This window comes from Diabrotica undecimpunctata, chromosome 9 (assembly GCF_040954645.1).
Source record: "Diabrotica undecimpunctata isolate CICGRU chromosome 9, icDiaUnde3, whole genome shotgun sequence".
In the NCBI taxonomy this organism is placed as follows: Eukaryota; Metazoa; Arthropoda; class Insecta; order Coleoptera; family Chrysomelidae; genus Diabrotica; species Diabrotica undecimpunctata.
In genome coordinates this window covers 88,632,018-88,648,702 of record NC_092811.1, presented here as the reverse complement: position 1 = coordinate 88,648,702, position 16,685 = coordinate 88,632,018, and the positions used below count along the sequence as shown (strand labels likewise).

The window sequence follows — 16,685 nt, the reverse complement described above, 5'->3', positions numbered from 1 at the left end:
ATATCGGTAATTTCGAAACAGCAAAGGAAACGATAAGGAACCATCTTAAAGATGAGGCAAGTTTATGGTTTGATAGCAAAGAAGAAGAATTGCAAAATTGGCAAACATTTGAACAAAAATTTCTGAATTATTTCTGAGGGAAAATACAACAGATAGAGATAAACAAGGAATTACAAAATGGGAGATACCAGGATAGTATAGGTATATCAGAAAAAACATATGCCCTACAACTATACAACAATGCAAGACACTTACATTACAACTATTCGTCCGAACAGCTAGTGGAACTAATAGCCAGACATTTTGAAGACACCTTAGAAGATCACATAACTCTACAAAACTACAAAGATATTGACAGTTTATGTCAATTCTTACAAATACGAGAAGCAAAATTAAGAGAAAGAAAAATGAGGAGAACGCAAGAAAATTATAGACAACGAGAAGATCAAGACTATAGATAGATAGACTAGAGATAGAGGACAAAACTTTAGGAGAGAGTACACAAGAAGAGAATTTGTCCCGAGGAGGGAAAACGAAAGTAGAGACAACGGAAGAGTAAACTATGAACAAAGAAATCGGCAATGGAACGAAAACAGATATCGAGAGAACCAGAATAGAAACAACACTCGCACATATCAGGAAAACCGAAATAATAATAGAACGAATGAACCGGAAAATCGCGGAAACCGATACGGGTCCGAGAGACCAAGAGAAAATAGAAGAGCGGTCAACAACACACACATAGAGGAATATGAGGATGAGAGACAAAGCGACAGAAGTAGAAGCGAACAAGAACAGCAAGCGTTCTTTTCACGAAGGCGCTCACTAAAGACAAAGAAACAAACAGGAATTTTTTGTCGCCCGAAGGAATTTATTAAATTGGCAGAAAATAAGAACAAAACAAGTGGAGCAAATCTGAAATTTGTAGATGGTTTTATCAACGAGACACCGATTAAAATTATGATTGATACTGGATCGGAAATTACACTGATCAACAGAAAACTAATAGAGGAAGTTAATTTAACGAATTTGATTTACAAAATTCCCAAGGTAAATTTAGTGGGCGCAAATAAACGGACTTTGGCAACGATAAATGAAGGAATACGAATAAAAGTACGATTGGATAAGAAATTTTATGCACTACAATGTGTTGTGATGCCAAACATGTCGCATGATATGATCGTAGGAGTGGATGGATTGGCAGAAAAACATGTGGTGATAGATTTCAAAAATAACACGATGAAAATCAGAGAGGAAAAAGAAGAAGAACAGGACAGTAAGGAAATGGAAAAGGAAAATGAGAAACGGAAAAATGATTTAGACAAAGAACAAACGGTGGAAATGAATTTGGCAATGAAGCAAGGACAGAGAAGAAAGAGGAGATTGGCAAAAGAAAGTGAAAAGTGGGTTTCCTCAAAAGAAGAGATGAGCCCAGAAGAAGAAAAAGAAGAAAGATTAACAAAAGAAGACGAAAAAGGTACAATTGAAACAGTGGTGTTTGAAGAAGTATGCGAAATGGAGGAGGCAGAATACAAAATAAATATGTGTAAAGAAATTGAGGAAAAAGAAAGAAAATTGATATGTGGAGAAGAAAAGGAAAAGGAATTGCGTGTAATATTGAGAAAGTATGAAGATTTAATAAATGAAGAAAACAAAATAGCCACCGTAGGAACACCAAGGAAAATTCTTTTAGACAATGCTACGTATTTCCGGAGTGACCGATTCAAGAGACAGTTGCAAGACAGGGGAATAGGGACAAATTTTGTCAGTATCCGACATCCTAAAAGTAATCCGTCAGAACGTTTTATACAAGACACTACAAAATTCCTCCGCATTGCTGCCATTGGACAACATCGACGATGGGATAGGAAAGTGGCAGAAATCGAAAACTACTTGAACACCACTCCAAGTACGGTGACAAAAGAGACGCCGGAATATGTCATGAAGGGTATTATGCCAGTACGGCCATGGGAAGAACCGGAGCAGAGAGAGTATCAAATAGTATTGGAAACTGTTCGAAGGAGGCTGCAGCGCAGTAATGAAAAATATCTCCAAAGGCAAATCCAGAATAGAAAACGAAGACCAGTGACTTTCCAGAAGGGAGAAAAGGTGCTTGTAAGGGCGTTACGAGTATCAAATCTCACGGGGGACGTGTGTGCAAAGCTAATGCCTATTTTCGAGGGTCCATACAAAATGAAAATGGAATAAACAGCTATGTTCTTAGACATGTAGAATCAGAAAAGATACGAGGAGTTTACAATATCCAGGATGTGTACAAATACCATGAATAAAAATAAGAGTATAAATTTTAAGATGGAGTAATAAAAATTTAGGATAGGATAAAATGACTACAAAAGAAAAATTTTGTGTTGAGAGAAAATAATATTTTTTTTGGTTACACTTAAAAAAAGAAAATTTGTATCTCAAAACAAGGCGGGGATTTGTTATGGATCAGTTTATCGATCAGAAATAGAATAAAGAGTTTTTTTATTATTTTAATATACCGCGGGCATATAAGTTAAAATACAACCCTGTACTTATTTGTAATAGTTAGAACAAGAGAAACATTGTTCCGTGACGGGACCCTGACGAGTTTTTCCGTGAAAGACTGAGTGAATAGTGAAAGGACAATGGAACCCGTATAATTATAGATTTTAGGAATAAACTTGTAATTGTATTTTGCGGTGGGCATTTTTCGAAAGTAAATAAGAATTAGATTTAGATATGAGATAACAAGAATTTGGAAACTTATTTCTGTTGAAAAAGGCAAAATTGTTAATGGTTTCTGAAAAGTAATTTGAGTGAAAGTAGTTTATTTGTTTTAAATATCATGTTGGAAATTTTCTAAATCGAAAATAAGTGGGAAAGATGAATGCTTATGATTGGTTAAAAAGGAATGGTGGGAATGAGAGAGTTGAGAAGGTTGTTTGGGAGAGATTGAAAGAATCATTATGTTACCGGCAGAACAGAAGAGAAGACGTGTTTTCGTGTAGTCAATCTGAGTACCAGTGTTTTCGTTTGTTAGTGAAAAAGGTGGAAGCTGAGAGCAGATCAAAATCGAGAAGATTAATACCTCTTTTGAGTCTGCATAGTCCACGAGATATAATTGAGAAAGAAAGGAGAATTTGTGAGTAAAGAGTACCGGTCAAAAGAGGCTTGGGCTTGTGTTTTTCGGAGGAGTAGTTTGCTGGTATGCGGTTTGGATCGATGCTGAGAACGGGAAAGATTTGATGGTAGCCGGACATAATCAATCAAGGAAAGAACTGTGGTTTGATCGAGAGGAGACATCATTGGTGTAAAAAATAAAGGTCAGTTAAATAATTTGAATGAAAGAAAATTTTAAGATATTCTAAAGATAAAATCAAATATAAGCATACGAACTAAGATTCCAAGTTTCAAAGAGTTATTTTTTTTGTGAATAAATTATATTTTTATATGGTCATTTTTTTTAGTAGATATTATTATAAAACAGATCAATAGATAGTTTGTAATTAAAATTAAATTTAGAGTATAGGAGTTTGTTGGGAAAGATAATTGCCCACAAAAGTTATTTATTAATATTCATCGTATTGCTTATTGAAAATAAATAATAATTTGTGTGCATATTTATGTTGTTTTAATGTTAGTTCCGTTTCCTGTTCTATCCGGATTATGAGCAACTAGGAGATACTGAACCCACTAGAAGAGATATATAAAGTAAACTGATTAAAGTAAAATTAAAAAGGCACCCTGAGAAATTTTAATAGTAATTGATTTGTATGACTCTGCATAAATTAGTGAATTAATTAATTAAATAATTGGATTAATTAAATTAGTGTTAATTAATAATAAAACATCATAAAGCAGATCACAACAATATATATATTCGCTAAAAATATCGGGAAAGAAACGAAAGGCAGAATTTACAAAACAGTCATCAACAAACAAGGCGACTACCAAAAGAGCATTGCACATCATCTTCGGTATTAATGAACGTATAGCGACATACAGCATATCAGAAGTATGGATCAAATAAATTTACTTTAAAACAAATTTTAAAAAGAAACATTCTAACTTACTTCAGTCCCTTCCATGTCTTCCTCCATTGCCTCATCTTCCTCTTCAGACTGCGAGGGCTGTGGAATTTGCATAATGCTTTCAGAAAACACTTCTTTTTCAATCTGTTCTTCATATTCCATTTCGGCATGCCTTAGTTCATGTTCTTCTAACTGCTCTTCAGTTTCGAAGCTGTAATCGCACTTATCGCAGGGGAATGGAAGACTAGCTAAATGTGTAGTAATATGCTCTTTCACTAACTCCACTGTTTCAAATGTAGTATTACAAATGACGCATTTAAGGTTAACCATAGAGTGTATGGCACTGTGATTTATCAATGAATCTTTTCTTCGGAAAGCCATACTACATATGTCGCACTTGTACTGTCCTATAATAGTTTCTGTGGGATTGGACGAGTAATGGCTGCGCATATGTCGAGTTAAGTGATGACTAAGAAGAAAGGTTCTTCCACATATTTTGCACGGATATGGTCGAAGTCCAGCGTGCGATGTAATGTGTCTGGTTAGTTTGATGGCCGAAATAAAGCTAGCGTCGCAGTAGTTGCACTTGTGAGGCTTATTGTTACTATGGATTACTTCGTGACGCTCTAAGCCCTGAAAATTAAATTAACAAGAATCAATTAAAAATAAATTGAATTAATTTTAAGTTAGAGAAACTAATTGCAACAGAGTGTCTGAGATCAACAGTCAATCAAATTCCTAAGAAACCAAAATTAAAAAGACACAAAACAGAGACGAGCTAGCCTAACAAACATCTTATGCTGATAACCTGAAAGATAACTCCATATTAATATACTGAAAAATACGCAAAACAAGTACAATTTAAATTTCTGTCGAATTTAACCTAACTTGACAGTTTTATTGTCAAGGCAGTAGAGTATAAGGGACTTGGGCGTGGGAAAATTCTGACAGCGCGGGAAAATTTTGACAGCTGACGTCAAAAGATGGCGGCTGACAGCTGACGTCACAAGATGGTGACTGACAGCTGTCAATTCTTCTTTTTTGTTCCCCAGTATGAATTGCCGCTCTTCTTCTGTTTCGTCTGTCAATTCTTCTTCTGTTTGTCTGTCAATTATTTTTCTTTTCGGCTGTCAATTCTTCTTCTGTTCGTCTGTCAATTCTTCTTCTTTTCGGCTGTCACAATTCTTCTTCTGTTCGTCTGTTAATTTTACTGAATGTTATAAACGGTGGTTATTTTTAGATTAAATCAATTTACAAGTTATTAAATAAAAAAGTCTTCATTATGTGGGATTCGATCCGACGTCTCATAGCTTTGAATAAAAAAGGTATAGACTTAAAGCCGTTTAACATAATACTGATATAAAAGGTTTAAATTGTATAAATCAGGTGTTTAATACTAAAAGTTTTCTTAAGAGGATGATTAACACTTTCACATACGTCATCAAAAGGGGAGAGAGATCATAAAAAAAAGGATTGCACAAACAAATTGATAAAAGCAGATAAAGTATGTTGATTATTAATTCGACATTATTTGTTAAAGCTGGCTGTAATAGGTCTCTATATCCCGCACCAAAGCTAAGCATGCACACCGCTAAGCCACATAGCCGTTTAACATAATCTAACAATAATATGTGTATATAAAAAGCACCACAAAGTATTGCGCATATTGAATAATCGAAAAAAATAAATTGTAAAAAAGTTTTAAACGAAGCAAAAATTTATAGTATAGTATAATCTTTAATCAAATACATCAAGATGTTAGTAAGGCATAAGAACAACGTCGATGTCGAGTAAGGGTATTGTAATCACACATATACGTCTGCTATATGTTAGATCGCGTTAGATATCTGTTAGCTGCTGTTTAAGCATTGAAACTACGTTTTAAGTATATTAACATGGCGTGGTTGTCAGCATGTGTCAGACCTGCGTTCGAGCGAGACAGAAGACAGAATTAACAGACGAACAAGAAGAAGAGCGGCAACTTCAGACTGGTTAACAAAAAAAAGAAGAATTGACAGGTGGCAGCTGTCAGCCGCCATCTTGTGGCTTCAGCTGTCAGAATTTAACAAAAAAAAGAATTGACAATTGATAGCTGTCAGGTGGTAGATTTCAAAAGAATTCCACTTCGGGAAAACCTTGAAGGTTTATATTGTAATTAACAATGACTTCGACTTCAAAAAACTATTGCAGTGTTCCTCAATGTTCATCCTATTATAATTCACAAAAAAAATTCCATACATAAGTTTCCGCTGGACGAGAGTATGAGAAAAGTTTGGCAATGCATTTTGCGAATTGGCAAACCTATAACCAAGTACATGACAGTGTGCAGTTTACATTTTACCGAGAATGGTTATTTTCCAAGTAAGTGTTGATTAAAATATTATTTATATTTTAATATATTTATATTTAATTTACTTTATAGTAAACACCTGAAACTTAATTGAGAAGACTGAACAAAAATGCTGTTCCATCAGCTAAATTGTCCCAAAGGTCTCAAGTTATTTACAAAGAAAACGTTACAAGAAAACGTAAGGCGTAATTTACAAAATATAACCTGGCCAGCTCCAACAACTGCCTCACCCTCAACTACAGATCTCTGCCGACCTTGCAACCACAAAAATAATTGAGATAATGTAAATTTTACTTTCCGTGTTTCAGACATACTGTTAGAAAACAAACATTTAATTTTATTTTTAATCAGGTTTGGGAGTCAATTACCGTATGTATAAACTCGAAACACAAACAATTAAACTTTGAAGAACGTACTCCAATTTTTACTTTGGCAAAACACACGTGTAAATGATTTATATTAAACGTTTTATAGCTTCGAGATCAAATGACAAAATGATTTGTTTTCCCGAAGTGATCGTCAATATTTGAAATCTTGAGCGTCCCCTGTCAGAATTGGCTATCGCGAAAACTCTACTCAAGGCTAGGAACGACTTTCGAAATTTTGCCCATATGTGCAGTGAGAGACAAAGAAAGTATTCCGGGAGAAAGACATGGTAGATCGATGGGACTGGTCTACCTGTTTTTTAAACGTAGCTTACAGCTCGAGTTTACTAATCTTAAAATAATTTCCCGTAATTTTAATGCGCATCAAGTAGACGTACCTTTTGTAGGATTCTCAAAGTCGTTCCTAGTTTTGAAAAACGGTATTATTATTTTTGGTTGAGTTTACCGAAAGTACAAGCTGAATATATCCGCAAATGTCAAAAATATTTCGGTTTGGCAGTGTTGACATGTTTTTATAATGCATATGTGGTATGTTTCCAATACAAATTGATAAAGCTTTTAAAAAGAACATTTTGATTATACTAGAGTAAGACTTAGAGCTTTGATAAGACTGGGGAAGACCCAGTCTTATCAAAGCTCAACCAAAAATCGAAACGAAGAAAAGATAGAACATTCATATGTGCAACATGGAATATACAAGGATGGAACAAAAAGGCGACGGAAGTGATCAAAGAGTTTAAAGAAAGCAACATCGACTTACTAGTAACAACAGAAACCAAAAAGAAAGGAAATGGAACGGAAACAATAGAAGACCATATCCACTGCTGGAGCGGAGTTAATAAAGAATGTAGAGCAAAGGCAGGAGTAGGAATACTAATCAAAAATAAGTGGAAGAACAGGGTTAGAACATGGGAACCAATCAACGAGAGAATAATTAAAATGCATATAGACATATACGGTAAAGAGACAGTGATACTCGGAGTATATGCACCAACAGACGATTCTCCGAGAGTAGAAAAAGAACATTTCACGGAACAACTCCAGAATCAAATAGAGCTAATTAAAAAGAACGTGGAGATAATTATAGCAGGAGACCTTAACGGCAGAACCGGAAGGAAAGAAAACGATAAAGTAGTGGGGAGATTTGGAGAGGATGAACAAAACGATAACGGAGAACGTCTGATTGAATTATGCGAATTAAACAACCTAAAAATCACCAACGGATTCTTCAGACATAAAAATATTCATAAATATACATGGACGCAAGAAACACGAAAGCTGAAATCGATAATAGACTACATAATAATCAAACAAGATACCACAATAAAGATCAAAGATGTGCGAGTCAAAAGAGGAGCAGAATGTGGAACGGACCATAGACTACTGACAGCAAAAATGGGCATTAATTGGAAACATAACAAGACCCCCTCCACAGAAGAACCGTTGAACACTATAAGAGAAAAACAATACAATATAGAACTACTCCAAGAACAATCAATAAGAGAACTATACCAACAACGTCTAGACCAAAAATTAATAGAATTTAGATACGGCAACATCGAAGAAATATACGAGCATATAAAGGCGAGTATAAAGCAAGCAGCATTCGAAGCCCTTGGGGAAAAAGAACATAAAACAAATAAACAGCACTATAATGAAATAAATGAACCAACAAAAAGAATAATTGAAGAAAAAAAGCAACTATACAGAAAATGGCTGACTACAAACAACGATGAAGTTTATAAAGAATATAGAGAAAAAGATAGAGAAGTGAAAAAACAAATAACACAGCAAAGGAATGAATAATGGGAAAGAATCTGCTTAAATATTGAAACATATATAGGAGGTACAAGAACTTCGAAGTCATGGAAAGTACTGAGAGGATTGAAACAAAACTCAAAAGAAAAAATTAAATTGGGAAATATACAGGACAAAGAATGGAAGGACTACTACAAGGAACTATTAACAGAACAAAGACCACAATTCATTGGAAAAGAAAACAGGCGAAGACGAAGCAGATTCCCACAACAAGAAATAGAAATAACAGATAGGGAAATGAGAACGGCCATAAAAGCAATCAAAAATAAGAAAGCACCGGGACCTGGAGGCATCTCACCTGAGCTTATAAAATACGGATCAAAAAAATTACACCGGATGATACAATGGATATTTCAGAAAGCCATAAATGGAGAACAGCTCCCAAAGGAATGGACGGCGGCATATATGACATCTATATTTAAGAAAGGAGATAGAAAACGATGCGAAAACTACAGAGGAATAAGCGTAATATCATCAATAGGAAGATTATATGGGAAGATACTGCGAGAAAAGATAGAGCAAGCGATAAAAGGCAAAATCGGGGAGGATCAGGCAGGCTTCACGGCAGGAAGATCATGCATAGACCACATATACACACTGGAACAACTGTTGGAAAAGAAAAAAGCAAAAAATAGAGATATACACTTGGCATTTGTGGATCTGAGAAAGGCGTATGACTCTGTACCAAGGTCAGAACTATGGGAGGCAATGTACAAATTAGAAATACAGACGGAACTCATAGAAGCTACAAAAGCTCTGTATAAAGAAAATAAAGTGTCCATTAAAATGGGAACAAGAATCATAGGAGACTTCACCACAACAAAAGGGCTCCTGCAGGGTTGTTCCACATCTCCAACCCTATTCAAAATATACTTAGAGAAAGCCTTGACTACATGGAAAAGAAAATGCGAAGGCATGGGAGTACCGGTACGGAACGAATACCTATATACGTTAAGTTTTGCAGACGATCAAGTAGTGATTGCACAAGACCAAGGCGACCTCAGCTACATGATGAAGAAACTACAAGAAGAATATACCAAGGCTGGCCTAGATATTAACCTCGCGAAAACAGAGTACCTATCTACAAGTGAAGAAGACATAGAAGATCTACAGATTGATGACAACGTAACAATCAAAGGAAAGGATAAATTCAAATACCTGGGGTTTATAATCACGAAAAAGGCAACAACAGAGGAAGAAATTACACAAAGATTAGGACAAACAAGAACAGCAATCCGACAACTTAACTCAGTATGGTGGGATAGACACCTAAATATGAAGACAAAAACGCAGATTTATAAAACATTAGTGCGAAGTATTATGACATATGGGGCCGAAAATTGGATCATAAACAAGAAAAACAGCAGTAAGATAATAGCAACAGAGATGGAATGCCTGCGAAGATGCTGCAGAGTAACAAGAATGGATAGGAGAAGTAATGACGAAATAAAGCAAAGAACATCAATAGAAACAGACATACTAACATATATAGAACAAAAAAGACTAAAGTGGTATGGACATGTAAGAAGAACTAGCGACAGCAGATGGATAAAGAGAATAACCGAATGGAGCCCCATAGGAAGGAGGAAAAGAGGACGACCCCGAAAATCCTGGAGGAACGAAGTAGACGACGCCATGAATAAGAGAGGACTAAACGATGGAGAATGGAACAACAGAGAGAGATGGAAACGGTTGAGCGAGGGAAGGCAGTGAATACTGTAGAATCCCTAAATATATATATATATATATATATATATATATATATATATATATATATATATATATATATATATATATATATATATATATATATATATATATATATATATATATATATATATGATTATACTATTTTATGAGTTCTGCAATTTTTAATTTATCTGAAGCAATAACGAGTAGATATTTGTCTCTTTCAAGATTAATTGCAAACATCTGTTGTAATCTCGCAACTGCTGATTTGACGATTGCCAAATCTATCCCCTGTACCCGCTAAAAAGCTATGGAAAGTTTTGCAGGAAACAAACATTAACCACACAGTAATTAACGCCCTTAAACAGCTGTATGAAGGATCAACGTCGGGAATAAAAATTGGAAATAGACTTTCAAAAAAATTTCCTGTAAACAAGGGACTCCGGCAGGGGTGTTGCATATCCCCCACATTGTTTAAAATCTACGTGGCGAAAGCACTGTATCAGTGGAAAAGAAAGTGCAGAGGAATGGGCATTGACCTGGGAGAAACTTGCCTATATACCCTACAGTTTGCAGACGATCAAGTCCTTATAGCCAACGATAAAGAAGACCTGACATATATGGCCAGAAAACTACAGGAAGAATACAAGAAGTGGGGTTTAGAACTCAATACACAAAAAACAAAATATCTCCCAATAGGCGCAGAACTATCCAACATTCAGATGGACACAACCGAAATTGCATTCTGCACTGAATATACCTACCTAGGAATTGATTTCGACACCACAGGCACAGACAATAGGGAAATTAGAAAACGAATAACCCAGGCCCGTAGAACAATTGGATGCCTTAACGGAGTTCTTTGGAGCTCAGAAATTGGTAAAAGACGAAAATACAATATATATGAATCTCTCATAAAAACCAGCTTAACCTATGGTACAGAGACATGGAGACTAACAGAAAGCAATAAAAGAAAACTCGAAGCAACAGAAATGGATGTATTTAGACGATCACTTCGAATATCTAGAGCAGACAGAATTAGAAACGATGAAATAAGAAATCGGATGGGGGTAGATGGATCACTGGCAACAGACATAGAAAGGAAACAACTTATATGGTATGGCCATGTTCAAAGAATGCCAGAAACAAGACTACCAAAAATCGCCATGAAATGGATACCACCAAATCGTAAGAAACGAGGAAGACCAAAAAGAACATGGAAGGAGGGAATAACAAAGGCAATGAGCTCCCGAGACTTGACCGAAGAACAATGGAATGATAGAAATTCGTGGAAATTAGGCATCGGACAACGACGCAAGACGTTTTGAAACCGATATATATATACAAATCTATCCCCTAATCTATAAAAGGGTAATAGCTAAAAAAAATGTTTAACAATTAACTGCAATTAATCTCCAAAGAAACAAATATTTACTCATTGTTGTTTTATATAAATCAAAAATTGTAGAATTCATAACATAATATAAACAAAATGTACTTTTCTAAAGCTTTATCTTTTTATATTTGAATCATACAGCATCTATATTAAAAACACATACCAACTCTGCTATACCGAAATTTTGTGTTCCATGTTTGACATTTACGGCTATAATCAGCTTGTACTTTCGGTAAACTCAACCTTATTTTTATATATATTTTGTGTGGGGATTCGGCAACAGTGCGTTGTGTGAAATAAATGTGTGATAAATGTTCATCTGATTTTCTAATGAAGTACACGGGGTGATCGAATTATTAGAACCATCCGGTAAAATTCAATTTTTTTTACAAAAAAGGTATATAATTGAGCTGTATAATATATTAATGCGTTTGTTTCCATTTAATTATCTTGTAACACTGTACGAAAGTACAATAAATAGTCTGGCAACACAGCGGGCAAGGCAATACGTAACTATGCGCATCCTAGCTTGCAACTCGTGTGTATATTATTTTGTATTCTTGATGTTTAGAGTTATAATAAATAGTTTCCATTGCTTTCTAGTGATATTCTGACAGTCGTATACTATTTTTTGTGAATTTAACAAACATTGCACGATCGTTACACCAGTGGTACCAGAACATCATGGGAAAAGTAAAAGACATCTTACCAAGAAAAATAGCAGACATAAAAACTTTATTATTAAACACTTATCACTCCAACAGAAAAATAGCATCAAGTTTCAGAGCCACTGTGGACCGTATAAAAAAAAAACTTGACGAAAATTTGGATTTAGCCCCACAGCGCAAACAAAAATGTGGTAGAAAAAAAAAAATTACAACACCACGAGATGAAAGAAAAATTCGAGATATTGTCTTGGCAAACAGAAAACGACCCCGAAGTCCTGTCGACAGGTTGAAGTTTTCAACCTGTCGCCCTGCAAAAAAGCCGCTACTCACACCAGCCTGAAGAAAAAAGACTTCAATGGTCTAAAGATAATAAAATTGGACCATTGATGATTGGAATCAGGTAAATATTATTACTTAACATTGTTGATATTTTATGTAGTTTACAGTTGATCAATGTGTCCACGATTCTAAAATAATAATATTCCAGGTTTGTTTTTCGGACGAATGTACCATGCAGATCCTCATGAATAGAGCTGAATTTGTGATAAGACCTGGGGAAAAATTCAAAGCGGATTATATTGTAAGGACGGTAAAGCACCCCTGAGCATCATGGTGTGGTTTATCAAAAGCAGTCAAGGAACTGGTAGACTCTACATTATCGAAGAAACAATGCGGCAGGACCAGTACTTGAGAGTACTGCCAACAAAAATGCTTTCCCAGGTCCAGGAGTGGTTCCCGAATAAGAGTTTTACATTCATGCATGACTCGGCGCCTTGTCACAAGGCAACCAGGTCACCAGATAAAGTGCTCGACTGACCTGGCAATTCACCAGATCTAATTCCAATAGAAAATCTTTGGAAGCTCATGAAGACAGAAATTTCTAATGAAATTATAACTACAAAGCTCCAATTGATCAAGCGCTTAATAGCAGTATTGCACAGGAGTGGAATAATTCCACAATTGCCAGAAATGCATAAAAAGTATGCAAAAAAGGTGTCAGGCAGTCATTGCTGCAAAGGGTGACACTACCAAGTATTAGGCTTAAGGCATAATTTTAAGCGTTTTTATGTAATTACTCATTTCTTTTTTAATATTTGTAAACTTTATAAGGTTCCAAATCATAGGAAAACAGAATTAAACACAAAAATATGTTATATAGCTCAATTACATACTATTATTAAACAAAAGAAATTAGAAAGGACAAAAGGAAATCAAAGAAAAAGTCAATACACTCAAACAAGTAAACCTAATTCTACAGAAAATCTATGAAAGAGTGCAAAAAGAAAACCAAGGAATTCGACAACAAAAAATAAAGGAAAAAGCACTTACACAGTGGAATATACAAACTTACATGTGGCGACTGCCCAAAAACTTACATCGGTCAAACGGGTAGAACCTTTAACAAACGGATGGCTGAACACAAAAGAGCTTTCAATAATAAAAAAAAACAATTTCTACTTACGCACTTCACCGTCTAGATCACAATTATTCTTTTAATAACCAATTTCCAATTCTTCAAATTCAAAATAAAGACCTTAAGCTATTATTATTAGAATCTACGGAAATTAACAAATTAAAAAATACAGATATAATTCTGAATGACCAACTTGAGACAAACAGTTCTTCTTTCCTAACATATTTAGTTAAAGACTATAAAGTGTTGGATGCATAACAAAAATAGCTCACTTTAGAAAGAAGTGTTGAAATCAAAAGTTTTCAGTGTTTTACTGCTTGATAAAATGAACTTGCATCAAGTAACGGTCGAATCCATTACATAAAAAATAAAGGATATCCAAAACAACCTGGAATGACTGGAGAAACAAAAAAGAGAAAACAGTATTGTAATGACCAATTTCATAGACCAGTATCTAGGGATTAAAATAGAGGTAAAAGCGTAAAAAAACTAGGGTAAAAGACTTGCCTAATTGCACTAATTGATAATGAGATGAAAGAAAAATAATGGAAAATAAACAAAATTGTGTAATTAAAAAAATATCTATAAACCATCGAGTAAAGTAGAAATGAAAATGCCAACAAGTATTCAGAAATTATACAGGGAAGGGAGAACAGTTAAAATAAGCTTTGTCGAAATGAAAATTGAAGGAGAAGTTTGGAAATGGAACAAAGAAACCTAAACACTAGAAAAATCAAAAAACTGATGCAGGGAGGAAGGACGGACTAGAAGAAACAGCTCAGGCAAAGGGTATGTACATGCAAATACACAAATAGCTCGGGAAACAGTAGAGAAAAAGAAAAATTCGAAGCATACCAAATAAAAGTTTCTTCTTTTGTTTTTTGACTTTGGTTTGGAACCTTTAGCCACGTAATTAGATATAAATATTAGTATTGATTCATACAGAATTGTACAGGGAGCGACTTCATTATAAGACATAACCATGATTAGATAGAAGGGCAGCATATAGGCACATATACAAAGGAAATATTCATTCAAACAATCAATTTTTCAATCACACCTTTAATTTAATTTTTGCAGAAATATAATTTAAAAATGTTTGTATTATCTTTACTTCATAAGTACATTTAAGTTTAAGGGAATATTTAAACCTGCTTTCAGAAATTCTTGTCTCAAAACATAATTGTATTGATATGTAAGGGAAATTTGTAAAATATGTAATTTAGATCAGCCGTGCTAGTTCCATAATCACATCTGCCTGTTGGGAGAACTCCGATTTTGTGTAAATGCTTCGGAAAACATCCATGATCTACTTTTAATCTTAGAATAGTCAACACTGTGTTCCTACTCAGTGCAACAACGTTGGTTCACAGCTACTTTTGGTTGTAATTTAAAGAAATTAGTGCCTGTGTTTTCACCGAACTGAACCTAACTTCTATCCCATTTAAATTTATTATGCTATTTAACATATGCAAGGTGAACACATGTGATTCTTCAATCAATATATATGTGGGTGCTCTAGTAGATTTGATAATAGAAGACTTCAATGCCAAGGTAGGAAAAGAGGTGAATAATGGGGAAGTTGCAGGGAAAGAAACAATTCATGAAGAAACAAATGATAATGGAACAATATTAGCCAATGAATCACTCTGCCAATGCTTTGGAATGTGGAAGAACGTTTCGAACTAACCTTTATCATTGGACGCCTGAGGTCATCATTTTCACCATTTTTGGTCAACTAAGAGATGAGTTTAAGAAATAAGCTAAGAATATTAAAATCCACAAGGAAAATGAAATTCCTGTAGTTGACTGTATATCACGAATCACAAAAGTTTTATTTAAAAATCCTTTATAAAAGGTATATAATTAAAAAAATCATTTCAGGCTACATCACAGAACATTTTTGGACTAAAAAGTTCATCAGTGTATTATTACCAGGTATATACCAGTCAAGCCTCTAAATTCTAAATATAGGCTAAAACCCCTTAAAAAGTTACAAAATTTGTTATGTGTTACATTATTGTTGAAAATAGTTGCCATCTAGCACCCATTCAAACAAGGTCTGAGGTTCAGCAACAACCCCTATTGGGAGTCTTACATTGCTGTGCAGGGTATCAGAAACACCATCTTTTCAACAAAGTAATACATAATAAATTTTGTAACTTTTTAAGGGTTTTTACCAAAGTATTTAGAAGATTGACTGATATACACCTGGTAAAAATACACTGATGATGGACTTTTTAGTCCGAAAATGTTCTGTGATGTAGCCCAAAAGGGTCTTTTTAATTATATACCTTTTATAAAGGATTTTTAAATAACACTATAATAACTCTCTGTAATAACACTAAAACAAATTAACTGTTGAATGAATTATTGTATAGTATTTATATGTATTGTATAGTATATAATTTCTGTGTATACATGTGTATAGGCGGAGAACAACAAAATCTAATTTTGGAAGAGAAACACCAACAAATAAATTACTGTAAAATGTGTAAATATCTAGGCATAAACATTACCAATGAGAGCCATTTCGACGAAGAGATTAATCACAGAAATAACCAGGGAGGACATTCAGCAATTGAACAGCATACTATGGGATAAAACAATTTCGAGAGAAAATAAACACAGAATCTATAATAGCATTATCAAAGGCATTGTTACATATGGAAGTGAAATATGGCCACTGAATGAGAAAACTATAAAGACTTTGAAAGCAACAGAAATGGATTATTGGAGGAGAGTGGCCATTAAATTAAGATTAGAGAGAGTAAGAAACGAGATAATGCAAGAAATCATGAGCATTAAACATAGAATAACAGAGGATATCAAAATCAACCAACTAAGATGGTAAAAACACATACAAAGAATGGATGACAATAGAATCCCAAAAAAAGTATTAAATTGGACACACAGGGAAGACGAAAGAAGGGCAGACTGAGATTAAG

General features: G+C 34.4%; 1 protein-coding gene across 1 annotated transcript in view; it reads right to left on the bottom strand.

The window, feature by feature from the left end:
* The window catches only part of LOC140450237 (uncharacterized), a 47,747-nt gene that overhangs the window by 28,058 nt on the left and 3,004 nt on the right, over positions 1-16,685 (bottom strand). Inside the window, exon 3 of the mRNA XM_072543753.1 lies at positions 4,059-4,649. Within this exon, the coding sequence (XP_072399854.1) occupies positions 4,059-4,649 (591 nt within the window). The remainder of the gene's footprint in view (positions 1-4,058; positions 4,650-16,685) is intronic.